This window comes from Lithobates pipiens, unplaced genomic scaffold (assembly GCF_037356315.1).
Source record: "Lithobates pipiens isolate NorthernLeopardFrog02 unplaced genomic scaffold, aLitPip1_a1.2 Scaffold_19, whole genome shotgun sequence".
Classification (NCBI taxonomy): Eukaryota; Metazoa; Chordata; class Amphibia; order Anura; family Ranidae; genus Lithobates; species Lithobates pipiens.
The window spans coordinates 347,506,113-347,532,419 of record NW_027507764.1 but is presented as its reverse complement, the minus strand read 5'-3'; the positions used below and the strand labels follow the sequence as shown (position 1 = coordinate 347,532,419).

General features: G+C 45.0%; 1 protein-coding gene across 1 annotated transcript in view; it reads right to left on the bottom strand.

Annotated features, from left to right (window-relative positions):
• The window catches only part of BMP6 (bone morphogenetic protein 6), a 227,730-nt gene extending 223,935 nt beyond the window's left edge, over nt 1-3,795 (bottom strand). The window contains exon 1 of the mRNA XM_077492163.1: nt 2,877-3,795. Within this exon, the coding sequence (XP_077348289.1) occupies nt 2,877-3,333 (457 nt within the window). The 5' untranslated portion in view covers nt 3,334-3,795. The remainder of the gene's footprint in view (nt 1-2,876) is intronic.
• Between the last annotated feature and the right edge of the window lie 22,512 nt (nt 3,796-26,307).

Genomic DNA, 26,307 nt, shown 5'->3' with positions numbered 1-26,307 from the left:
GCAACCAAATACTACTACTACTACTACTACGCGGGGAAAAAAAAAAAACAGGCAATAGCCACTGCAATGTTACAGCAATAAATCATACTACCGTACTATGTCATTACAGTATAACACAAAGCATAGTAATTATAGTGGTAGCGCATATAAGCAAAACTGCAAAACCAGCATAGCACATGTCTGTTTGATCATCAAAACAAAACTGGAAAAAAAAGGAAAGCAAAACACAAGTTGTTGCAAACATCTAGTATAAATAAAAGTTTCTGAATGCTAAAAATAAGGAATTTTTTTTTTTTTACTTTCTTCCACAGACAGCATACTATCACATTTATATCATTTTTATACACAATGCACTAAAAGACATTCGGGAAGCCTGATTCAGCACTTCCTTGTCATCCTGTGTTTAGGGTTATTATATTATTATCAGTCTAAAAGTTGCCTTGTCATCTCAACTCATGTGATATTGCAACTTTCTATTTTCCCACAGTATCGCTGTGCTGTTTTTATTTACTTTATATTAATATAACCCCCCCAATCACCATGTTTTCGCCCTAAAATGAATGACGTGTAGCGTTAAAATAAGAGGTGAATGAAAACTGCAATCAAAAGCTTGTGAATAAAAAAAATAAATAAAAAAATGTAAAGTGACTATTTCTTGTGTGTTCTCCATATGTTTTTCGATTAGCTTCACATGTTTTAACAGAAAAAGTATCTTTGCAGTGCAATAAATCTCTACCATATGCACAGTTTCTATGTATTTCTGAGCAAAATAGCTTGTGCCTATTGCAACATAGTTGACATGAAAGCAATGATTACGCTTTTGTGCCTGTAAAGTGTATTTATAGCTTCTTTTTTTTTTTTTAAGTGTAGAAGGGTTAGGTCCTCTGTCAAGTTTTTATTGCTTTCCATGAAGGGTTAGGTCCTCTGTCAAGTTTTTATTGCTGTTTGTGACCCCGGTGGGGTCACAGACAGCAATAAAAACTTGACAGAGGACCTAACCCTTCTACACTCCAAAAAAAAAAAGGCTATAAATACACTTCCCCCTCTGTATTGGTCCTGTTGGCTTTAATAGAATAAGAAGGGAATCCAAAATGTCAATGTTCTAGATAAGAAATAGAGAGGAAACCTTCCAATGGGGAGATGTGTTTCAGGGGCAGCTGTCTGCCTGTATGAGGGGAATGCCTACTAACTTGTAAAGAGTCAACTTCCTGTTCCATCTTCCTGACAAGAAGTCAGGGCAAATCTCCCCAACTGGCCACAGACAATTAAAAAAAATTCTTTTTTTTTGTGCGGATAGATCAATGCCCCCCCCCCGAGCCCCCCTTGTGGAGGGTGATAACTCCTGCCAGTTTGTTTTTTGCTATCTGTGTCCTATTGGGAAGATTTCCCTTCATTTCCCATCCTATTGTCACAATAGGAAATTAGAGAAATTCCCTCCAAAGTGAGGTTGTCACCAAAACTGTCCCCTTTATTCCTATTGTGGTGACAACTCAAAGTTTGTGATATTCTTTCACTCTCAGTGATAACTTTCACCAGGTAAAATAGCATGATGAATCTCCTTATCGGGGACAAAGACAGCAATAAAAAGCTGTATGAATCAAAGAAAAAAAGAAGAAAATAATTGTGATTTTAAAGAGTTGTGCCGAAATAAAGTACTTACCCGTGTACTAAGAAAAAAAAAAAAATGCAGAAAAGCAATAAAAACCTAATAGGTGTCTTAATTCCTCTTTACTCATTCCAAAACTAAAATACATTTTGGCTTCAGTTATATATTAACTCAGTAATAAACCCAAAAGAAAGCATGTATTGCAGCTTACCAATTCTTAGATGTGATGTCTGCATTAGTTTTCTTTTTTTTGGATTTGTTTCTTTGATTTTCATCTGTGATCTGGCCAGTAAGTCTGTTGTTTTTCATCAGAACCAGCTCTCTTGCAGTTACAGGGATGAGACAAACCATTTAACACTGACAGGGGCGCATAAATGATCAGTTTTCATTTATTTATGTGAAACCTTTAACCCAAAACAATAAAAAAAAAAAAAAGAAACCTGTTTGATGTAACAGATTATAAAGTATTAAAGGGGTTGTAAACCCTCGCCATTTTTTACCTTAATGTATTCTATGTATTAAGGTGAAAAACATTTTTTAATGCAGCAGCGCCCATTATACTTACCTGAATCCTGAAATTTGCACGACGGGAACGAGCACACCAGCTCCGGTCGGTGTCTCGTCTCCTGATTGGATAGATTGATAGCAGCGCAGCTATTGGCTCCTGCTGCTGTCAATCAAATCCAATGATGCAGGCGCCGGAGGGGCAGGGCCGAGTCCGGCATTCGTGTCTATGGATGCAAATGCTGGACTCGGGGGTTCTCCCACAAGATAACCCCCTCAGGAGAGAGCTTCTCCTAGGGGGTTACCTGATGTGGAGAGGAGCCGCGAGAGCCGCTGGGGGACCCCAGAAGATGAGGTTCGGGGCCACTCTGTGCAAAATGAGCTGCACAGTGGAGGTAGGTATGATAACTTTGTTATTAAAAATAAATAAATAAATAAAAACCCTTACAATCAAGTTAACTGGAGTTCAGCTTCAATTTGTTGGTGTATCTAAATCTGATAGTCCATCTAACACCCACTCCACCCAGACTGACAATGCTGCTGTCCAAATTTGCTCCCTGTGCTCCTTCATCTAGAGTGAAAACAGAGCAAAAAAAGTAAAACAAAAAAAAGAAGAAAAAACTAATGCAGCCACCACATCTAATGACTGGTAAACTGCAATATATCACATTTTCATTTTCCCTACGCTACCCACATCTAAAAAAAAAATTATTAATATAAAAGCACCCCTATATTGAAAAAGGGTGGGCATGGATTAAAGACTTACCCAGGTTGACGAAGCTCATGACCATGTCAGCATCATTGAGAAACGCACTGTCCTGGGCACTGGCCAGTGGACTGTTCAGTAGACTCTTGACCTTCATATGATGGCTATGAGGGTATGTTCTGTGTGACCAGTCTCTAAGGTCCATTCCCTGTTCCTGACCAGACATGGCATTATACAGGTCCAGCATGAAGAGGGGAGCAGAGTTGAGTTTCCCAGGCTGGTGCAGCTGAGCAGGACTAAGTCCATGCACCGGTCTTGGTCTATGGGGCAGTCCAAGGATGGAGAGGATCTCCTTCTGCATCTCCCTCTTTTCGTGGTTCTTCAAGCGCCTGTATAAGAAGCCACTGTCCATGTTGGCTCTTCTGCTGCTTTCAACCAGTGTCCCTTGTGCCAGGGACAGCAGCAGGGAGCAGGAGACCCAGAGTGACCAAGAAATGGGTAAAGCTGACCTCTCCATGCTCCCTGCCAGGGAATGAGCAGGGTCCAAGTAGTCCCACCTATAGTAGATATTACTGATGATCTGAAGACAAGCTCAAGGAGAACATTTCAAATGTACACTTCCATTTCCTCCTGAGTAATGCAGGTTGATGGTCCTCAGGGCAGTGCACAAAGAGATGGGAAGCACCTGCCTAGTACCTGCCAGTCAGCTCCCACTTTCCTTCTGAAGAGCTCCTTCAGTATTGCTCATCATATGTCTGTATCCTGCCCATAACAGTCATCATCTGGCATACCATCCCAAGGACACCAGCTGCTGATTAATGGCAACAAATGAAATGGTGTGGAAATGAGCCTCAGAAAGGAGAGGAGCCGTTATCATCACATGTGCTGTGCTCTATTTCCACCCTTTGCAGTGGGAAGAGAAAACTTCTTAGAGCTTTCTGTGCTTTGCTCTTCTTCCATCGCATGTACTGACTCACTTCTTCTGCACAGGGATTTATGTGCGGGCAACACGGGCCCACAGGAGACATCTAGTGGCCGTTCTGTAGAATGAACCAATTCAGGTCAATCCTAGGCACAGTGACTTACATGCTAGAGACACAGAACAACTGACTTTGCTCGCAGGGAAGCAGGAAAAAGGTTTAAGCCCCATACACACTATTAGACTTTCTGCTGTTTTTTTTTCTTTCAGATTTACCAAAACCATATAATATGAGGTCATACCTTAGGAGTTTCAATTTGTATGCAATCAGGCAGGCCCTTGCACTACTGGGTTTTGGTAAATCTGAAGACAAAAATCAGTAGAAAATCTGGTAGTGTGTATGGGGCTTATAAGGCTCTGTTCACACCTAGGTGTTTTTCGGACATTTTTTTTTTTTTTGTAAATTATTTTTATTAAAGGTTTATTAAACATAGAAAAAGATACATACAAACATTGAACATAATAAACATTCAGAGCTACAATTCCTAGCACCTAGTGTATAGTGCAACGCCCATACCAAATAATAACAGACATCAGAAATCCTTCCATATTAAACCCTAGTAAAGGGGGGGGGGGGGGACATATACAATGTACAATCATTATATACACTATGATATGCCCATTTTTGGGCATTTTTGCAGAGTTTTTCAGAGTTTTTGTACAGGCGTTTTTAAGGTTAAAAGGTCACCAATGTAAAAGAATTAAAAACGCCTATAATCTGCCAAAAAAGAAGCTCCTGTACTTTTTTGAACGACGGGCATTTTGAGCGACGGGCAATAATGCTCAGATGTGAACAGGAAACATTGAAATGAATGGGATTTGTCTTGGGCGTTTTTAGAGCTGAGGCTAATGCCCCGTACGCACGAGTGGATTTTCCGTCGAAAAAAACTTGGATTGTTTTTCCGATGGAATTCCGCTCAAGCTTGGCTTGCATACACACAGTTACACAAAAGTTCTCTGAACTTTCGATCGTCAAGAAGGCGGCGACGTACAACACTATGATGAGCCGAGAAAATGAAGTTCAATGCTTCCAAGTAGGGATGAGCCGAACACCCCCCGGTTCGGTTCGCACCAGAACTTTCGAACGGACCCCAAATTCGAACGAACTTTAGAACCCCATTGAAGTCTATGGGACTCGAACGTTCGAAATGAAAAGTGCTAATTTTAACGGCTAATATGCAAGATACTGTCCTAAAAAGGGTTTGGGGACCTGGCTCCTGCCCCAGGGGACATGGGTCAATGCCTAAAATGTTTTTAAAAATGGGAGCACTGATTTTAATGACGATTAAAGTGAAAAAAAAAGTGAAATATTCCTTTAAATATGGTGCCTGGAGGGTGTCTGTAGTATGCCTGTGAAGTGCCACGTGTTTCCCGTGTTTAGAACAGTCCCTGCACAAAATGACATTAAACGGAAATAACACCATTTAAAACTGCTTGCGGTTTTAATGTTATATCTGGTTCCTGCAATATGGTTGAAAATCATTGAGAAAAATGGCATGGGTAGCCCTCCCTGCCCATTATTAAAAAAAGGAAATGCGTGTGGCCCCCAGGCCCTATATACTCAGAACAGCAGTATACAGGCGGTGCAAACAAGACAGGGACTGTGTAGGTTTGTTGTGTTAAGTTGAATCTGTTTGTAATTTTCAACTGGTACATTTTTAAAGTGTAGCTCCAGTCAAAAAAACTATTTTTAAGCTTTTTGGAAAACATAGGGAAGGGTTATCACCCCTGTATAATTTGTTTTGTCGTCCATTTTTTTCATCTCACTTGCTGTTGTCTCCTTCCGTTTGCAAGTAGGAGATGTTTGTAAGTTGGATGTTTGAAAGTAGGGGCCTGCCCTATATGCTCTGCAGAAATGGCGGAACAAGGTGTTGGTTTTGCCACAACATTGTAAGCCCTCAAAGTGACTCTTGGTGGGCGCTGGAGCGCCCTGCTGTGAACGATTATATCAAGAATTGTAATTACATGCCATTGTTGAACAGTGGTAGAAAAATTGACCTTTGGTGGTTGTGGTGCTGGTGCCACAACACTATAAGTCCTCACCGTTACTCTGGGTGGGCACAGGAAGGGGCCCTCCTGTGAAATATTATATCAAGAATTGTAATTACATGTCCCTGTTAAACAGGGGCAGAAAAATTTGGCCTTAGGCACTGCTGCTGGTGCCACCACACTGCAACCTCTCCCATATACTCTAGTTTTATTGCAGGAATTAGCCCTGCTGCAAAGCATTGCATCAAAAATTGTAATTAAACGCCCCTGTTAAACAGGGGCAGAAAAATTGGGCCTTAGGCACTGGTGCTGGTGCCACCACACTGCAACCTCTGCCATATACTCTTGTTTTATTGCAGGAATTAGCCCTGCTGCAAAGCATTGCATCAAAAATTGTAATTAAACGCCCCTGTTAAACAGGGGCAGAAAAATTGGGCCTTAGGCACTGGTGCTGGTGCCACCACACTGCAACCTCTCCCATATACTCTTGTTTGATTGCAGGAATTAGCCCTGCTGCAAAGCATTGCATCAAAAATTGTAATTAAATGCCCCTGTTAAACAGGGGCAGAAAAATTGGGCCTTAGGCACTGGTGCTGGTGCCACCACACTGCAACCTCTGCCATATACTCTAGTTTTATTGCAGGGATTAGCCCTGCTGCAAAGCATTGCATCAAAAATTGTAATTAAACGCCCCTGTTAAACAGGGGCAGAAAAATTGGGCCTTAGGCACTGGTGCTGGTGCCACCACACTGCAACCTCTGCCATATACTCTAGTTTTATTGCAGGAATTAGCCCTGCTGCAAAGCATTGCATCAAAAATTGTAATTAAATGCCCCTGTTAAACAGGGGCAGAAAAATTGGGCCTTAGGCACTGGTGCTGGTGCCACCACACTGCAACCTCTCCCATATACTCTTGTTTGATTGCAGGAATTAGCCCTGCTGCAAAGCATTGCATCAAAAATTTTACTTAAACGCCCCTGTTAAACAGGGGCAGAAAAATTTGGCTGATGGCATCAACCAGAACCAGAAATGTTCTTCCAACATATCAGCGGAGGAGGAAGAGGATAGATAATCAACATAACAGGACAGTCACTCAGCATCAGCATAGGCAGTCTTGAAGGGATGTGATATTTCCAAAAATATTATTCTGTTACATCAGCTTCAGGTGCTTGGTAGCTGTGGGTGATCCAAGACTGATTCATCTTGATGAAGGTCAGTCGATCAACTGATTCGGTGGACAGGCGCACCCTGTGATCGGTAACAAAGCCACCAGCAGCACTGAAGGTGCGTTCCGAAAGAACGCTGGATGCAGGACAGGCCAGTAGCTCAATTGCATACTGTGCAAGCTCTGGCCAGTGATCCATCCTCAAGACCCAGTAAGCCAGAGGATTTTTGGTGGGAAAGGTGTCCAAGTCTGACCTTGCCCCTAGGTATTCCTGCACCATGTAAATCAGACGCTGGCGATGGGTGCTGGAACCGATCATACCTTGGGGCTGCGGACTAAAAAATTGTCTGAAAGCATCAGTCAGACGGCCACCTTCTCCACCGCTCCTTCTGACCGATGCCTCAGCAACACGTTGTCCAGGACCAGGAGTTTGTAACCTCCCAGTCTCTGGGAACGCGTTGCACAGACCTTTCTGCAAGGCCTCCCGGAGATGTCTCATCCTCTGCTCCCTCTGCGATGGCAAGATAAGGTCGGCAACCTTACCCTTGTACCGTGGATCAAGGACAGTGGCCAGCCAGTAATGGTCCCTCTCCTTGATCCGAAGAATACGAGGATCCTTCCGCAGGCTTTGCAGGATCAGGGAGGCCATGCAGCGTAGGTTAGCTGAGGCATTCGGTCCGGAGTCCTCTGGGTCACTAAGGACAACATGATCCGCAGCTACCTCCTCCCAGCCACGCACAAGTCCACGTGTTTCTTGGGACTGTAAATCATCCCTACAAGACTGCTGCTGCTGCTGCTGATGCTGAGTGCCAGCCTCCACCTCCATGCTGACACAATCATCCTCCTCCTCCTCTTCCTCCTCCTCATCCTATTCCTGTGTGATGGGTGGCACAGCAGGAACACTGTCTGGATAAAGGGGGCCTTGAGAGGCAAGGAAGTCCTCCTCTTCCTGCCTCTGTTCTGCCTCAAGTGCCCTGTCCATTATTCCACGCAGCATATGCTCCAAGAGGTGGACAAGAGGTACAGTGTCACTGATGCATGCACTGTCACTGCTCACCATCCTTGTGGCCTCCTCAAACGGTGACAGGACAGTGCATGCATCCCTGATCATGCCCCACTGGCGTGGTGAGAAAAAACCAAGCTCCCCTGACCCTGTCCTGGTGCCGTAGTCGCACAGGTACTCATTGATGGCCCTCTGCTGCGTGTGCAGCCGCTGCAGCATGGCCAATGTTGAGTTCCATCTGGTGGGCATGTCACATATAAGGCGGTTCTTGGGCAGGTTCAACTCCTTTTGGAGCTTAGCCAGCCGAGCACAGGCATTAAATGATCGGCGGAAATGCACACAGACTTTCCTGGCCTGCTTCAGGACATCCTGTAAGCCGGGGTACCTGCCCAAGAACCGCTGCACCACCAGGTTAAGGACGTGAGCTACACAGGGCACATGGGTCAGTTGTCCCTGTCGGAGGGGGGAGAGGAGGTTGGTGCCATTGTCGCAAACCACCATTCCTGGCTTAAGCTGGCGTGGCGTCAACCACCTCTCGGCCTGCCCCTGCAGAGCTGACAAAACATCCGCCCCAGTGTGGCTCCTGTCCCCCAAACAAACCAGCGCAAGCACGGCATGGCATTGTTTTGCCTGCGTACTTGCGTAGCCCCTGGAACGCCTACGGAGCACCGCTGGTTCTGAGGACAGAGCACTGGAAGAGGCCATGGAGGAAGAAGAAGAGGAGGGGATGGAGGAGAGAGGTGTGTCACAACCAATAGTAGCATTTTGGAGGCGTGGTGGCGGAAAAACCTCCAACACTACTGCACCTTGTCCTGCATCCTTCCCAGCTGCCAGAAGAGTGACCCAATGGGCCGTGAAAGACAGGTAACGTCCCTGTCCATGCCTGCTGGACCATGAGTCAGCGGTAATATGCACCTTACCGCTGACCGCTCTGTCCAGCGAGGCAAGGACATTGCCTTCCACATGCCGGTAGAGAGCCGGAATCGCCTTCCGTGAGAAAAAGTGGCGTTTGGGGACCTGCCATTGAGGAACCGCACATTGTACAAACTCACGGAAGGGGGCCGAGTCTACCAACTGAAAAGGCAGCAGTTGAAGTGCTAGCAATTTAGCCAAGCTAGCATTCAACCGCTGGGCATGTGGATGGCTGGGAGTGAACTTCTTTCGCCGGTCCAGCAGCTGGGGCAGGGACATTTGCCTGCTATAATCGGACGTGGGTGTACCGCTAGCAGAGTTCCCAGAAGCACTTGGCTGTGACACACCTAATTCTACACCTTCATTCCTCTCAGAGCAGGTTTCAGAGAGGACTGAAGGTCTAGTGGGGTTGGAGATGCCAGCTGATGAGGAGCAAGGAGAGGTCCGCTTTGTTCTTTGGTGTGGGTCTTTGAGGTACGCTTGCCAACGAGCTGCATGGCAGGTCAACATATGTCTGGTCAAGCATGTGGTGCCCAAGCGGCTGATGTTTTGGCCACGTGAGATACGCTTGAGACATATGTTGCAAATAGCAGCGGTGCGATCTGATGCACTCGTCTCAAAAAAGGCCCACACCAAAGAACTTTTAGAATAACGCGCAGAGGCAGCGCTCTGCGCAGGCGGAGCTCTGCGGTGTGATTCAGTCGGTGTGCTGCCCCTAAGCTGGCCCCCTGAGGGCATCCTGCCTCGTTGGACATGTGCCTCCTCCTCCTCCTCCTCTCTCCTTCCAGGCACCCACGTGGAGTCAGTGCCCTCATCATCCCCTCCCTGTTCATCGCTGTAGCAAACCTGGCAGTATGCTGCAGCTTGTGGAACATGACTGCCAGATTGCTGTCCTTCTTGAGCATCCCCTCTCTCTGCGCTCACGCTACTGCCTTCCTCTAGCTGAGTGTCATCATCAGAGCCCACAAAACACTGGGCATCCTCCTGTAGCATGTACCCAACACTGTGCTCAAAGAGTTCAGGAGACTGCTCAGGAGGACGTGGTGGGTCTAGGGAAGGAGTCACTGATGATGACATTGAGAGGAGGGAAGACGATGCGTTGGCAGCTGCTTTGCTAGTACCCTGAGACTGGGTGAGAGAGGATGAGGAGGATGAAGAGGGCTTGGTCATCCACTCTACCAAGTCGTTGGCATGTTGCGGCTCAACATGTCCAGCTGCCGAAAAGAAGGACAAGCGTGTCCCATGGCCACGTGCTGATGACAATGCACCGCGTCCACGAACAGCACTGTTGTCTCTAGACACAGAGCCTGCTTGCCCTCTTTTATCGGCTCGCGCCTGTCTGCCTCTCCTTGCTGGCCTTCCAGACATGGTAATGGCCTGAAGGGAGTTGGGTAAAAAAGCAGTTGGGTAGTGTATATTGTGCTAGAGGCACACAACACCCACTAACTCCTGCAGATGCCTTTATTATAGAACACCAGAGATAAAGGGGTATATACAGATGTATACTGTGCTGTGCTGGAGGCACATACAACTTCCAATAACTCCTGCAGATGGCAAGTGGGCTCAAATAGAGAACAGCTATGTAGGTAGATATAGCGTTATGTACTGGGTACAGAGCACGCAGACAGCACGCATCTCCTAACACTACTGACTGCAAGCTCTATTATAAAAAATAGATCACTAGCTTTATATGTGAGGTGAATATAGCGGTGTATACTGCGGTCAGGGCACGCAGACAATAACCACTACACAACAGCAAGATCGAAAATCGGCCGAAAACGATCGGTGTGTACTGTGTTGAAGGTACCCAGAACACCCACTGCTTCAGACGCCAACACACTACACAAGGCCGCCGCGCTGGCGGCCTTATATAGTGTGGGGCGTGCACTACACAGCCTGAGCTATGATTGGCCACAGGCATCCTGCCTGTGGCCAATCATGGCTCTCCTCGCTGCTGGCGCTGCGATTGGCCAAGCATGCGGGGTCACAGTGCATGCTTGGCCAATCATGAGCCAGCAATGCACTGCGCCATCGCAGTGCATTGTGGGCCGTGAGCGCCACACGAATTTGGCGCGAACGGACCAAAATGTTCGGACTTCGCCGAACGGACGAACAGCCAATGTTCGACTCGAACACGAAGCTCATCCCTACTTCCAAGCATGCGTCAAATTTTTTCTGAGCATGCATAGGAATTTTGCATGTCGGAATTTGTACAGACAATCGGAATTTCCAATTGGAACTTTTTCCGATCGAAAAATTGAGAGCATGCTCTCAATCTCCGCCAGCAAAAGTCCGATGGATTATACATATGATCGCATTTTCTGACCAAAAGCTCTCATTGGACTTTTGCTGGCAGAATTTCCAATCGTGTGTACGGGGCATTAGGCCCCATTCACACCTGAGCGTTTTGTAGCTGAAGCTACAAAACGCTGGAGGGGAAAAAAAAATCAATGATTCTCTATGGAGATGGTTCACATCTCCACTCCAAAATGCCTAAAGCTCAAACAAGTTCTGGAACTTTTTTTCTAGGCAGATTTGGGCATTTTTCTGCTGTTTACATTGGTGACCCTTTGACCTGTTCAAAATTGCAGCAAAAAACTTGGCAAAAATTGCGGCACAATCGCATGGCTTTCTGCCTGAAAACGCTACGCTCAGGTGTGAATGGGGCCTTAGAGCAGAAACATGCCCAAAAAAGCCTAGCAGACCCCATTCACACCTGAGCATTTTGTAGATTGAAGCCTGAAGCTACAAAACGCTGGAGGGGAAAAAAAAATCAATGATTCTCTATGGAGATGGTTCACATCTCCACTCCAAAATGCCTAGAGCTCAAACAAGTTCTGGAATTTTTCTGCTTTTCAGGAAGTCGACGCTGCGCTAATCACAGGCAGTGAGACATTGTCCCGTTGCGTGGCTGCAGAGATTGGGCAATGTCTCACTGCCTGTGATTAGCGCTGCGCCGACTTCCTGGCGGGCTCAGCACATGGTCCATGCAAACACGCCTGAGCTCATCCCTAGTCAGGACAAGTCTGATCATTGGAGAAGAGCAGACTGAGCTCACAGCATAGCTAGAGAACTGACCACTGTGTGTTTTCCTGCTTAGGCTTCATGCACACATAGCCTAATTTGACCACCGGCCGGTCGGTCGGTCAGTCAAAACGTTCCTATATTGAACGGGATTCTATCACGTACAAGAGAGGGAGGTTGAGCAGCTCCTAAACTATCCTAAAAGCCTTTGTGTACATGGACATATAGGGGTCAATTCACTAATGTTTACTGCATGCGATAAGGGTATCATATTACTCATTTGCATAGATTATTGCATGTGGTAAATGAAGTCAATTTTATAAAAAAAAAAGGATTATGTGGTATTTACCGGGAAAAAAAATGTGATGGTAAATATCGCTTTAAAAACACTTAAATCCAATTCACAAACAGGCCAGAGAGTAAAAAAGCATGTGATATTTATCATCAGGGTTTTCCTGGCAGTATCATATGCGGTATTTGTATAAAAAAAAAAAAAAAAAGTGTGGGTCGAGGGGTCCCCCACGCTGCTTTTTGTCTAAAAGCTGGTAGCTAAGGAGCGGGTGCCCACCGTCGTTTTACCTCGTTATTTTGCAGAGGAATATCATTGTTATGGAAGCAGCTAGCTGCCACTCCCCCCCGGTATCCTCTTCTTCAGCGAGCAGTCCGCTTTCAGATAAAAGTGGTCTCTGTGGCGGATTCACTGCGAGTTCACTTTTATCGGCGGTCGGAGAGGGGCCATCGGTAGAGGCGGAGGCGATCGGGTTCTTCTCCCTGTTAGGCATGGAGAAGAGTGAGGGGAAGATGGCCTCCATCCATCTCCATATCATTGCAGGGCGGAAGCGACCTCAAAACTTCTCTTCTGCCCATAGCTCTTAAAGGGATATTTTTTTTTTCAAATGACATTTAATAATTTTTTTTTATTAATGCATTTTAGTGTAAATACATATATATATATATATATATATATATACATGAGGTCCTGTCATGCTTTTTTACTATTACAAGGGATGCTTATATTCCTTGTAGTAGGAATAAAAGTGACACCATTTTTTTTTAAAAAGAACAGTTTAAAAATAAAAAGTAAAATAAATAAGATTTGCTTTTTCTTTTAAACGTTCCCCGTCCCGCCGAGCTCACATGCAGAAGGGAACGCATACGTGAGTAGCGCCTGAATATGAAAATGGTGTTGTGTTCAAACCACACATGTGAGGTATCGCCATGATTGTTAGAGCGAGAGCAATAATTCTAGCCCTAGATCTCCTCTGTCACTCAAAACATGCAACCTGTAGAATTTTCTTAAACGTCGCCTATGGAGATTTTTAAGGGTAAAAGTTTGTCGCCATTCCACAAACGGGCGCAATTTTGAAGCGTGACATGTTGGGTAACAATTTTCTTGGCGTAACATTATCTTTCACAATATAAGAAACATTATTTATTAAATTCAAAATGGGTATTTTTTCCCAAAAAAGTGCGCTTGTAAGACCGCTGCAGTATTTTTGGACATGTTTTTCTTTTTTTTTTTTAATTAGTATCAGTAGGAAAGAAAAAAAGCAAAAAGGAAAAGATCTTAGGTAGGAAAGAAAAAAAGCACTATTGTTTCTGGGCTGTACTATGGGTACAAATTACAACTAACATACACATATGTGGTATCGCTGTGACTGTCAGGACCATAAGAATTTATTTTGGGTTGCTCTTTGGTGGTAGGCTATGGTAGTAGAAAAAAAGACACCAGAATTTAACCACTAGAGATCCGCGCTATAGCCAAATGACGGCTACAGAGCGGACCTGCATTGCCGGGATGCCGTCTATTGACGTTGTCCCGCAAAGGAGCGGTCTGCGTGCCCCCTAAAGGGCGCACGCAGCGCGCTCTGTGGTCAGTCACAGACCAAAGTAAGGGGTCGATCCCGACCCCTTACCACATGATCAGCTGTCATCAATGACAGCTGATCATGTGATGTCAACACAGCCGGCAGCACAAGGAGAAAAAAAAAACGATCACCGGTGGCAGTGAGAGGGATATCAGTGCCACCTAGCACTAGGCAACAGTGCCGTCTACTAGTGCCCATAGTGCCACCTGTCAGTGCCCACAGTGCCATCTGTCAGTGCCCACAGTTCCACCTATCAGTGCCCATCAGTGTCACCTACCAGTGCCCATCAGTGCCACCTATCAGTGCACATCAGTGCCATCTATCAGTGGTACCTAATTTTTAATGCAACTGTGTTATCAATTGACTTAAAGTGGAATTTCAGTCAAACATAAAATTCTGCCCTTGCTTAGTACATTTAAAAACAAATACTTTTGTATTATGCAGCTTCTTAATTGCTAATTGTCTAGATTAGAAACAACAGTGTAACTAGACAATCAGCAGTCTCTTGAGGTTTGTGGACAATGCTGTGCCTGTGCAGCTGAATGTGGCTGCTCTCAGACACTTACTTAAACTGTTGTTGGCTTGTGTGCAAACATGGGAGCATAGCTCTGAGTGGACCCGCCCCTGGTCCACCCAGCTCCACCCCTGTCTGACCAGGCCCCCCCCCCATGTCACACCACTCCCCCCCGTTTTGCTTACTTCCTACCGGGCTAGCATTCTTTGTGAACACCTGCTGGCAAGCTACATCACTTCTGAAAATGACATATCTAGCCAGCAAGAGACTTGCCCAGGACCCGGAAGGAACAGAGCAACCAGAGTGGAAAAAGGTCACGTTACAAGCGGGCTTTTCAACAAAATTAAGTACAAGGATGCAAATTTTGCTCTTCTTACTAATGCAGATTTTATAAAATAGTCGATTCAAGTTGATTGGTGCTTTTTGATGGTAATGCCTTTTCTTCCAATTTAATACTCAATACTTAAAGTGATTTTAACTGCTTGCTGACCAGCTGTCATCATTATACTGCAGCAGCGCTGCACTGGGGGGGGGGGGGGGGTGCCAATGCGAGTGGCCAGCGGTCGCGATGAGAATCAGAACAGGGACGTGAGTGTAAACACACAAATCCCTGTTCTGTGAGGAGAGGAGAGGCAGATTGTTCCTACTAGCTTGGAACAACAATCTGTCATCTCCTGTAGTCACTCCCATCCCCCTACAGTTAGAACACACACCAGGGAACACAGTTACCCCCTTGATTGCCCCTAATATTAACCACTTCCCTGCCAGTGACATTTACACAGTAATCAGAGCATTTTTATAGCACTGATCGCTGTATAATTGTCAATGGTCCCAAAAATGTGTCAAAAGTGTCCGATGTGTCCGCCATACTGGCGCAGTCCTGATAAAAATCGCTGATCACCGCCATTACTAGTAAAACAAGTAATAATAATAAAAATGACATAATTCTAAATTTTGTAGATGCTATAACTTTTGCGCAAACCAATCAATATACGCTTAATGCGATTTTTATTACCAAAAATATGCAGAAGAATACATATCAGCCTAAACTGAGGAAAAATGTTTTTTATATAGATCAGACCAAAATGAGGGACAAAGAGGAGGAATGAGGGACAGAGGGACATTGCTCCAAATCAGGGACAGTCCCTCCAAATCAGGAACATTTGGTAGCTATGCTCGAATATAATTTTCTTTTTTTTTTAAACTAGTTTAGTATCACCTTAACCCTTTTTGGACAGTGTAATATAGGGGTAGGCAACCTGTGGACCTCCAGCTGTTGCGGAACTACATGTCCCATGAGGCATGGCAAAACTGACAGTTACAATTACTCCCAGAAGCAGAGGTTTGATGGGATTTGTAGTTCTGCAACAGCTGGAGGGCCACAGGTTGCCTACCCCTGGTGTAATGCCCTGTACACACGGTCGGATTTTCCGACAGAAAATGTGCGATCGGATCATGTTTTCGGAAAATCTGACCGTGTGTGGGCTCCATCTGACTTTTTATGTCGGATTTTCCGACATGCAAAGTTTGAGAGCAGGATCTAAAATTTTCCGACAACAAAATCCGATCGCATAAATTCAGATCGTGTGTAGACAATTCCGACGGACAAAGTGCCACGCATTCTCAGAATAAGAGACTAAAGCTATTGCTACTGGCCCGTTTATACGACGTTTATACGATGTAGGTGTTTGACGTCACCTCGTTCTGAACGATCGGATTTTCCGACAACTTTGTGTGACCGTGTGTATGCAAGACAAGTTTGGGCCAAAATCCGTCGGAAAAAATCTGACGGATTTTGTGGTCGGAATGTCCAACTGTGTGTACAGGGCATTACACATATATGTGCGGCATACAAGAAATTGGGGTTAATCCTGGGCGCCACAAATATGTTTTTCTTTGCTTGTGCTGGAAGCGCACACAATCGCATGCTCCCAGCACAGAGACTGGGCTGTCTCCAACAGTCTCTGGTCTTCTACTAAGGATTGGGATCCAGATCCCAATCACATGATTGCTGTGATAGCCTCTGATTGGCTTTCACAGTGATCATTCATCATTCATTCTCTGTGAAGAGAGAAACAAAAGATACCTCTGGAGAGGAGGAAAATATTGTATACAATGGGGCTATTACTCCTTGCTGGAGGAGATGTCTCTACAAAAAAAAGGTCTGTTAAAGAACAAAAAAGAAAGCTTAACAAGTTCAGTGGCTGACCTAGTTTAGTAAGTGTAGGTGTCAGTTTTGGTGGCGGTGTAAGGGCCGGTTCACACCACAGAAAAGATGTCTTTTTACAGTGCCTTTTTTTTCTCTTTTGTTTTTTTTTTCCAAACTTTCCTTTTCTTTGTTTTGTTTTGTTTGTTTTTTGTGTTTTTTATGTGTTTAGATGCGTTCTGATGCATTTTCTAATTGTTTTGCCTCGTTGCAGTGCAGTTCCTTGGAGAAAATTTTCAACATGTTCTAGTGTTGTTGACTGTCCTGGAATGCACTGCAATGGTGTGAACTTTGCCACTGAAATCAATGTAACTTATTGTACATGCATTTTTGATGCAGAGAAAAAAATGCAGATTTCCTTTCATAATAAAATTAAAAAAACAAAAACAGGATGTATCTATTGACAAATCCAATCAAATAAAAGCCCAATTTGTCCTGAGAAGAACAAGGTATAATTCACAGGGGCACACTACGTAGATGTGATGATATGTTAGTTACACTAACATATGCCAAAGTTGCAAAATTGGGCTTGGGTGTTAAGAATTGTTTTGACTCTGGTCATGAAGTGGTTCTAAAGAGAATTTTTTTTTACCCTAATACTCTCCCTGCATTAAGGTAACATTTTTCCAGTATTTGTATTGCCCCCTCACCCCCTAAATATCGAATCCTCACTCAATCCATCGCTTTGCCCGTTTGCAGCAGCTCTCTCTAGGACAGAGAGGTTAAACAAACAAATCCGGTTAGCAGAGCGCACCCACACAGCGGATTCCTATGATGGCACACAGAGAAGAGAAAGAGCCTAGAGCACCAGCGGGGGACCTCAGAAGGGGAAAATCGGACTGCTCTGTGCAATACCATTGCACTAAGCAGGCAAATATAAGCATGTTAATCATTTAAGAAAAAGTAAAGGTTTCTGACCCCTTTAAACACTTAAACCCCAAATTAGAAAATACAGTGCAGGGGCGTGTCCAAGATGGCGCAGGGAGAAGGCACTTGACTGGGGAACTCAGCTGTTTGGACCTATCTATTTGGTCTCCTCTCTGCCACAGGGGAACCCACACCAGGCTATGACTAGGGGAAAAGCCTTGCATCCCCCTGCCATGCAAGAGATACTACCTGATCACCTCACCAGACACAGCGGGGAACCCAGAAAGCGCCATTTGCTATGAGATGCCCACACAGATGGACTACAGGCAAATTTCACAGCAAGCTAACTCAGGCATATTGTGGTGAAAAGGCAAATGAAAAATTACATTGTGACTAGTGTTGAGCAAACCCAAACTGTAAAGTTCTGGTTCGTACTAAACTTTTGGGTTTTTGGGTCCCAAATTTGAACCCGAACAATTGACTGAACGGGTTTGGGTCCGGTGATCGGCAAGGTAATGGCGCATTTTAAAAAGCCCTGCAGCAGCCAATCAACATTTGTTTTAACTGGTGTGCCCTTAGAAGCCATCACAGCCATGCCTACTAATAGCTGTGATTGGCCAGTGCAGCATGTGACCCAGCCTCTATTTAAGCTAGAGGCACACAGCACATCTCTCTGCTTTAGATAGTGTAAGGAAAGGTTCCTGTCTGTGTTAGGGAGAGAATAACATAGGAGTCCTGATTCTGAAATCTATTCTAATTAGTCAGCAATTTTACACTGCACTGAGAGAAAAGATAGTGTAGGGCAAGGTTCCTGTTACTGCTTTGAGGCAGAGAGAATTATCTAGGAGTCCAGATTCAGAAATCTATTCTAATAACTCAGCGATCTACACAGATTTACCTGGTTGGGTTGCAGTGTACAGTCTTTTTACACTGCCATGAGCCCAGTGCCAGAGAAAATCTAACTTTTATCTGCAAGCTCAGTGCACCAGCACTGCATCTGTTACTGTGACATACACCCTGTACATACTCTGGGTGTATTCTGCTATTGCAAAAACACCCATTTAGTGCAAAAAAACAACTTTGCAGTGTTTTCTGCTTATGTGGAGGTGTGTGTTGCACAATTTATATATTTTTCTTCTATTGTGCTATTCTAAAAAAAGTTTTAGGGCAAAAACATTTTTTTTGAATAGCATTTTCGCCATTTCTGCAGCTCTAAGATACATGTTTACATACTCTGGGTGTATTCTGCTATTGCAAAAACACCCATTTAGTGCAAAAAAAAAAAAATGTTGCAGTGTGGAGGTGTGTGTTACACAATTTATATATTTTCCTTCTATTGTGCTATTGAAAATCATTTTTTTAGGGCAAAAACATTTTTTTTGAATAGCATTTTTGCCATTTCTGCAGCTCTAAGATACATGTTTACATACTCTGGGTGTATTCTGCTATTGCAAAAACACCCATTTAAGGCAAGATCCTAAATTTGGAAAATATAAGGAGAATGTCAAAGAAGGGACGTGGCTCCAGTCGTGGTGCTGCTGGTGGAGCTCCTGTTGCAGGGAGAGGGCGTGGTCGATCTGTGCCAGCTACATGCACAAGTGAAACACCTTCCTCAGGTGCGAGTAGATGACAGAGCCTGCAGCGGTATTTGGTCGGGCCTAATGCAGCTGTACGAATGTTGAGGCCAGGACAAGTACAGGCGACAGTAGATTGGGATGCTGACAGTGCCTCCGGTTCCTTGACATTGTCTCCCACCCAGTCTCCTGATGAAAGATCAGAGTTGGCACCTGCAGCCAATGTCCATCAGTCTTTCACATCACCCCCTTGCAAATCAGCCAAGCAGTCTGGGCCCCAAATCATGCAGCAGTCTCTTCTGCTTTTTGATGACTCTGTTAGCAGGGTTTCCCAGGGCCATCCACCTAGCCCTGACCCAGAAGTGAAAGAGATTGAGTGCACTGATGCTCAACCACTTATGTTTGAATATGAGTACATGTGAGGACCATCGCAGCACGTCTTGGATGATGACGAAACACAGGTGCCAACTGCTGCTGCTTTCGCAATTGTGCAGATCGACAAGGAGGGCAGGGGTGAAGACTGGGTGGAAGATGATGTGGAGGATGATGAAGTCCTTGACCCCACATGGAATCAACGTTTTTGGTAATATTGTCACATCACAATTTTTATTTTATTTCTTTATATATCAGTATATTTTGGGCGGGATTTTTTTAAGAAAAAAGCATTAAAAAAATTGTATCAGTATCCGTTAGTGTCAGTGTCAGATTGTTTTTTGTAGAACAAAAAAAAAAATGTGCACTACTGTTTCATAAAGGTACTATGGGTACAAACAACAACTAACATACAATTCATTGGTATCACTGTGACCATCAGAAGCAGGAGAATTTTTTTTTTTTTTTTTTCCATAAAAGTTTTATTTTTCATAAAGGAAAAAATTACAGATTGTGTTACATAGTATGCCAGAGGTACAATCAGGTAGATAACATATAAGTAACCATCCCATACATAAAAAAAACTATAAGGCAAACTTGTTACTGGGTATGTGGTCTAATGAACCCGCAAAACGTTTCAATTGGAAAGGTAAAAAGGTAAAAAGGTCCCCTAACCCCAAGAGCTTTGGCTAAAAAACGTGAGTGTAAGCTTCGGAGGGGAGAGAGGGGAGAAGGTGATTCCTAGATGTCAGCCTTTGCGCCGGAAAGAGTTCTATCCGAAGTCAGGGAAGAGAAAAAGGCACCTTGGCGCTTGGCGTATTCGGGGTCTGATTGGTCCTTTCCTTGGAACAGGGTGAGCTGTCCTGGATATAGCGTGTGCCTAATGGTCTCAGATTAACCCGGTAAATAGAGCGGTCGTGTCAGTCTTTCGTGTAAGGGGAAGGGGGGTAAGCATCTGGCGTCAAGTCATAGAGCACTGGGGTACTGTCAGGGGGTCTGGGATGGGAGGGGAAGGAAAAGGGGGAGGGGACAGGAGGGAAGGGGAACACATCAGAGGGGTCACAGAGAAGGGGAGAGGAGAGGGAATAAGGACCTTTGTGGTCTATCCTCTGACTCCCACCAAGACAAGTCTTTCATAGGGGCTGGGTATGGTAGCTCCAGTTCCGGGTGTGAGGAGCCCCATTAGCCTTGGGGCTGATATGAGGGTGATATGAGGGACCTCCTCCAGTCCCGGACGCGTCATCATGTCAGGGGGACATAGGGTCAGTTTCCTTCAAAGGCTTGGGCGTTCCTAGAATCGTGTGTGAATGGGCTTGTAGGGGATCCGCTATCCGCCGAGGAGTGGAATTGGGTCCAGAGCTCCCATGTACGTGCGTATTTGTGGGGGGAGTCTCGAGCAATATGGATGAGCTCCTCCATTTCCGCTATCTTCCCTACCCTGTTCAGCCATTCAGAGGTGGTCGGGATCTCAGTGGATCCCCAATGTACCGGAATGCATAACTTGGCAGCGTTCAACATGTGCATGCCCAGGGACTTTCTGTAGGAGGGAGTAGAGTTGGGGGAATGGTGTAGAAGAAGCCTAGCTGGTAGAAATTCAATTTGCTGATTCGTAACTTGAGAGGTGATTGTGTGGACCTGCGCCCAGAAAGTCTGGATTCTGGGGCATGACCAACAGATATGAATGAAGGATCCCGGTTCTGTCCGGCATCTCCAGCAAGTTTCCGGTATTGCGGCATTAAATTTATGTAAGCGAAGCGGTGTACGATACCACCTGGAGAGAAGTTTGTAGTTGTTTTCTTGTGTATGTACGTTTAGAGATCCCTTGTGTGTGGTGATCAAAATGCTTTCCCAGTCAGCTTCTGAGAATTCTACCTGAAACTCTCTCTCCCAAGCAGGACAGGCCCTTCCATCCTTCGGAGAGTACAGCCAGAACAACATTGCGTGTATACTGGATATCAAATGTCGTTGTGGAGTGGCTTGGGAACAGAGAGTTTCAAATGGGGTAAATGTCCGAGATAGAGCTTCCGCTCGGTTAGACGCTCTAAGAAAGTTGCGTATTTGGAAGTACGACCAAAATGGGAGAGGCTGACTATCGGGCCTAACAGGGAGGGTGTTATGATCCAGAAGCTTTCCACCCTTATAAAAGTGGTGAGCTTGTATATCTTCATGGGGCCATTCAGATTGTAAAAAGCCTTTGGTCATGCCGGGGAGAAATGCAGGGTTCATGCGAATCGGCGTAAGTGGACCTGGGTTCGACGATAATTGGAACTGTTTGCAGGTTAACCTGAAGCTATTAAGGGTAGCTCCTATGAGGGGGTGTTCTTTCGCTAGCTTAGGTACATGGGAAGGGAGAATCCAAGGCAAGGTCTTAATAGGAAGGTCGGAGAACTGGCTCTCAAGATGAACCCAACCCTTGGATTCCTCTTGGGTGACCCAATCCACAATTCTACTCAAGTGGCAAGCAAAAGAGTAGTTCCGTAGATTTGGGAGGCCAATGCCACCCAAGTGTTTGGGCTTTGTGAGTTGGACGAAGCTTATCCTAGGCTGTTTATTCTTCCAAAGGAATTGTTGGGACAGACGTTGGATGCGTTGGAAGAACGAATTGGAAGAACGAATTGGGGATCGCGATAGGGATTGTCTGTAGCAGGTAGAGAAAGCGCGGGAGAACGTTCATTTTTAAAATGGCCGCGCGGCCAAACCAAGAAAATTGGGGTTTGTCCCATCTGCGTAAGTCGTCTGTCATTGTGTGGGCTAGTGGGTGATAATTTTTAGAGAATAGGTCGGATAAATGGGTTGGGAGCTGGATACCTAGGTATGTATTTGAGTCAGTCTTCCAGGAAAACGGGAAGTTATCTTTACATTGTATAACTATATCTGGAGGGAGGGAGATGTTTAGGGCGTTGGATTTGGAGAAATTGATTTTTAAATTAGAAAGGCGGTTAAACAGAGCAAAGTCTTTCAGCAAGTTGGGGATAGAGGTTAACGGTTCACTAAGGAATAGGAGAATATCATCGGCAAATGCCGCTAGTTTATGAGTGTGTCCTGCTACATGTATTCCTTTGATATTGTCGTTCGCCTGGATGCATCGTAGTAGTGGCTCGAGTGTCAGGATGAAGAGGATGGGAGAGAGAGGGCAACCCTGTCTCGTCCCGTTCCGGATGAGGAAGGCGTCTGACAGGTGGCCATTGACCCTGATTCTTGCTGTTGGGGTGGTGTATAAAGACATAATCAAATTGTAGAACCTATCTGGTAGGCCCAGGTAGCGTAGAACCGCCCCTAAATAGTCCCAGGCCAACCTGTCAAACGCCTTCTCCGCATCCAGAGACAGGAAGAATCCCTTTTGTTTAATGAATAATATCCAATGGTGAAGATTGATCGCTTTTACGGTGTTGTCCCTAGCTTCACGGCCAGGGACAAAGCCCACTTGATGGTTGCCAATTAACGTGGGGAGAAAAGGAAGGAGGCGATTTGCCAGGATCTTGGCGAATATCTTAAGGTCTACATCCAATAATGAAATTGGCCTGTAATTAGTAACAGCTGTTGCATCTTTTCCGCTTTTCGGAATCACTGTAATGTGACCCTCTAAAAGCCTGTGAAAGGGCGGTGTTGTCGCGTTCAGTGAGTTGAATGCTCTAAGGAAAGGTTTTGTTAAAATATCAGAGAAGGTTTTGTAATAGGGAGCTGGAAGGCCGTCTGGACCAGGGCTCTTGCCTGGTTTAAGCTGTTTAATGGCCGATTTAAATTCTTCCTCAGTAAGTGGATGGTCTATGTCTTGAGCAGTCTCTCTAGGTAGCTTATTAGGGCAATATTTTTGTAAGAATTGCGCGATGAGTGTCTCTCTGTGTACGCGTTCCTTATCATTTGCGTATGTAGGGGGAAGATTGTAGAGCCCTTTGTAATATCGCTCAAACTGGGTTGCTATGTCCTTAGGAGAGTTGTATGCAATACCTTGGGGGTCTTTAATGGTGTGTATGTTTGTGCTAGCTTTTTGGGCTTGAATTGCTCTCGCTAATAATCTCCCGCACTTGTTGCCTTGTTCATAGAACAGTTTGTGAGTAAGGGTGATTTTACGACGTGCTTTGCGATTGAGTATTTCGAGAAGTTGCTTTCTGGTTTCTATCAAGTCTTGGAGGGTATTCTGCGCTTGAGTGTGTTTGTGAGAAGATTCTAGTCCCCTAATTTTAGTGATTAATGGGGTCAGACACTCTTAATGTGCTTTTTTCCTAATGGCTGCGAGTTCCATGAACTTCCCTCGAATGGTACACTTGTGAGCTTCCCATATCGTCAGGGGCGTAACATCTGGGGTGTCGTTCTCCCGAAAGTAATCAGTTAGACTGCTATGGATCGAATTAATGTCAGTCTCTGACGTGAGAAGGGAGGTATCGAGTCTCCAGGTTTTCGTGGACCAGTTTTTCTCGTCAAGTGAGAGGAGAAGGGTAACAGGGTGGTGGTCTGCTATGTTGGAAATCACCACTTCCCTCCTTTTTTGCACTTACGGATTTTTCCGTCACCCAATAGAGACTTGCTCCATCACGTCCAATGTTTACAACTTGCCTGCATTTTTTGCACATCTTTTGCACAATTTTTGCACATTTCTTGCATATTCTTATTTTTATGGCATTTTAATCTTTTGTAACATATCATTTCATTGCATCTATGTTTTATGTTTATGGTATTTAGGTTTTATATTAACTTCCATATAGCATCACTATTAGTCTCAATATCAGATTATGCTATCACTGTGATAATTTATTTTATATCTGGGCACCTTAGTATAATTTTCACGGTCATTTCACCAGGTATCACACCTAATTTTCAGCTTTATATGAATTTATTTGCACTTGCACCTTAGTAATTACTTATTGATATAGAGATAAGTATTGTATAAGAGTGTCACGGCACTTGCCATACCGTGATCTTTTGTATTTTGTATTTTATTATTTTTTTTTTGTGTGGTTTTTATAATTTTGGGTTTTTGAACCAGCATGCTGGAAAATATATATATTATACGTATTTTTGCCTAAAATCAACCAGCACGCTGGAAATTACACATATTCTCACACATGTGAAATTGACTAACAAACATAGCACATTTATGTTCACATTTTACACGCCAATATATTGGTAGCCCTCACATATCGGTATAGCGCCATATCTATTATCTCTCTTTGTTTGCTATGAGCAAGGGCTCGATCGTGGCTGCTTTCAATAAGGGTAGGTCTTTTTGGGAAAGGAACAGGTAATCGAGCCTGGAGTATCGGTTATGTGGTATTGAAAAGAATGTATAATCCTTATCATGTGGGTGCAAAGTGCGCCAGGAATCATGCATGGCTAGATTATGAAGGAGCATTTTGATCTGTCTCAAGGTTTTATATGGGAGAGAGGAGGAGCCCGAGGAGGAATCTAGGAGGGGCTGAAGTGCCACGTTGAAGTCGCCTCCCAGGATAGTGATCCCAGATTGGAAGATTGTCAAATGTTCGGTAACCTAGCGGAAAAAACTGGTTTGGGCTGTGTTAGGACTGTAAATATTCGCCAGGGTGACGGGCCTGTTGTGGATGGTACCTTTAAGGAAAAGATAGCGACCTTCTGGGTCTATGAAAGAGTCAATAAGTTGCCATGGGGTAGCTTTGGATATTAGAATTGAGGCCCCCTTAGTTTTCGCTAGCGGATTGGTGGCGTGGAAAGCTGTTGGGTATCTATGGTTCGTCAATTTGGGGATGTTTTTTGAGCAGAAGTGGGTCTCCTGTAGGAATATCACATCTGCCTTTAGGGCATGCATCATGTTAAGGATCTGACTTCGTTTTTCGGGTATATTTAACCCTTTAACGTTTTGCGATACAACTTTAAGGGTGGTTGACCGGTCCTGTGAGCGTGCCGGGGCCATGGCGTTCAGGTTGGCTAAGAGTATATGCTTAGGGATGTCAGGAGCCCGGGCTGTAGTGTCTTGACGCGCCCGGGAGCAGAGGGAGCCACGTATGAGCGGGAGGTGTGTCGGAGCGTACCGCTCAGGAGGCCTGAAGTGTCTCGGCCGGAGTCAGAGGGGCCGGGACCAGGTAGCGGGGGAAGTGGAAAAGGAGGAAGGGTAGGAGTGAGGGGGAGGGTATGAAGGGAAGGGTGAGGGGTAGGGCTTGGGAGGAGAGGAACAGTCAGTAAAGGGAGTAAAGAGTAGCCGGAGGGGTGTGTAGCACTGCTACCTTACCCTAGGTCAAGATGAGAAGTCCGGGGTATGTCAGCGGTCGGGTCGTTTCTCCCGCTGTGTGGAGGTGTGGAAGGTAGTCCGGGATGAATAGGTGCGATGTCCGGTCCTACGGGAGTCCTCTTAGTTCTTAGTTGGATAAAAGGAAAGAGCCTGCTAGTAAAGAAAGCATATCATCATGTGGGGAAGCCATCAGTCCAGTCTAATGGAGATCTCAAGATATTTAAAAAAAAAAACAAATGAATCGTTAACAAAAGTAAAACGTTAACCAAGTATAACATAACAACCTGCACATAAAGAGGGAGAGTGCATAAGCAATACTAGCGAACTGTGTACGATCCAGAATGCCTTCTCGAATCACTAGGTCGGGAGAGGCGTGAGTCATACAAACTAGGGGGAGGAGGAGAGAGGGGAAGTGAATCTACTAATGGGCTTACTCATCCCCTCCAGGTAGGTGGTCAAAGCAAGGACGTGGATAGCAAGTTGCATAATAGAGCGGATTGGGGTGACCTGACGGACAATGGTACCATATGAGAGTTAATAATCCAGATTATGGATCTAAGGTCTATTCTGTTAGATGAGGCCTGAACAAGCAAAACAGTAGTGATATTACGACACAATTAACAATATCAAAAAATAAATCCTATCTTGCCATACGTTGACGCGACCAGCTAGGGGAGAGAGAGCCAGCCACCTCCGGGCAAGAAGTCGTAACGGAAGCAGGTCACCTCGTTCAGGAAAGGAGGCAAGTCGCTTACTGAGTATGGACTGTGGGACTGTTGTCCTCCCGTGAAGCCAGTGAGGGGTAGGCCGTGGGGTGTG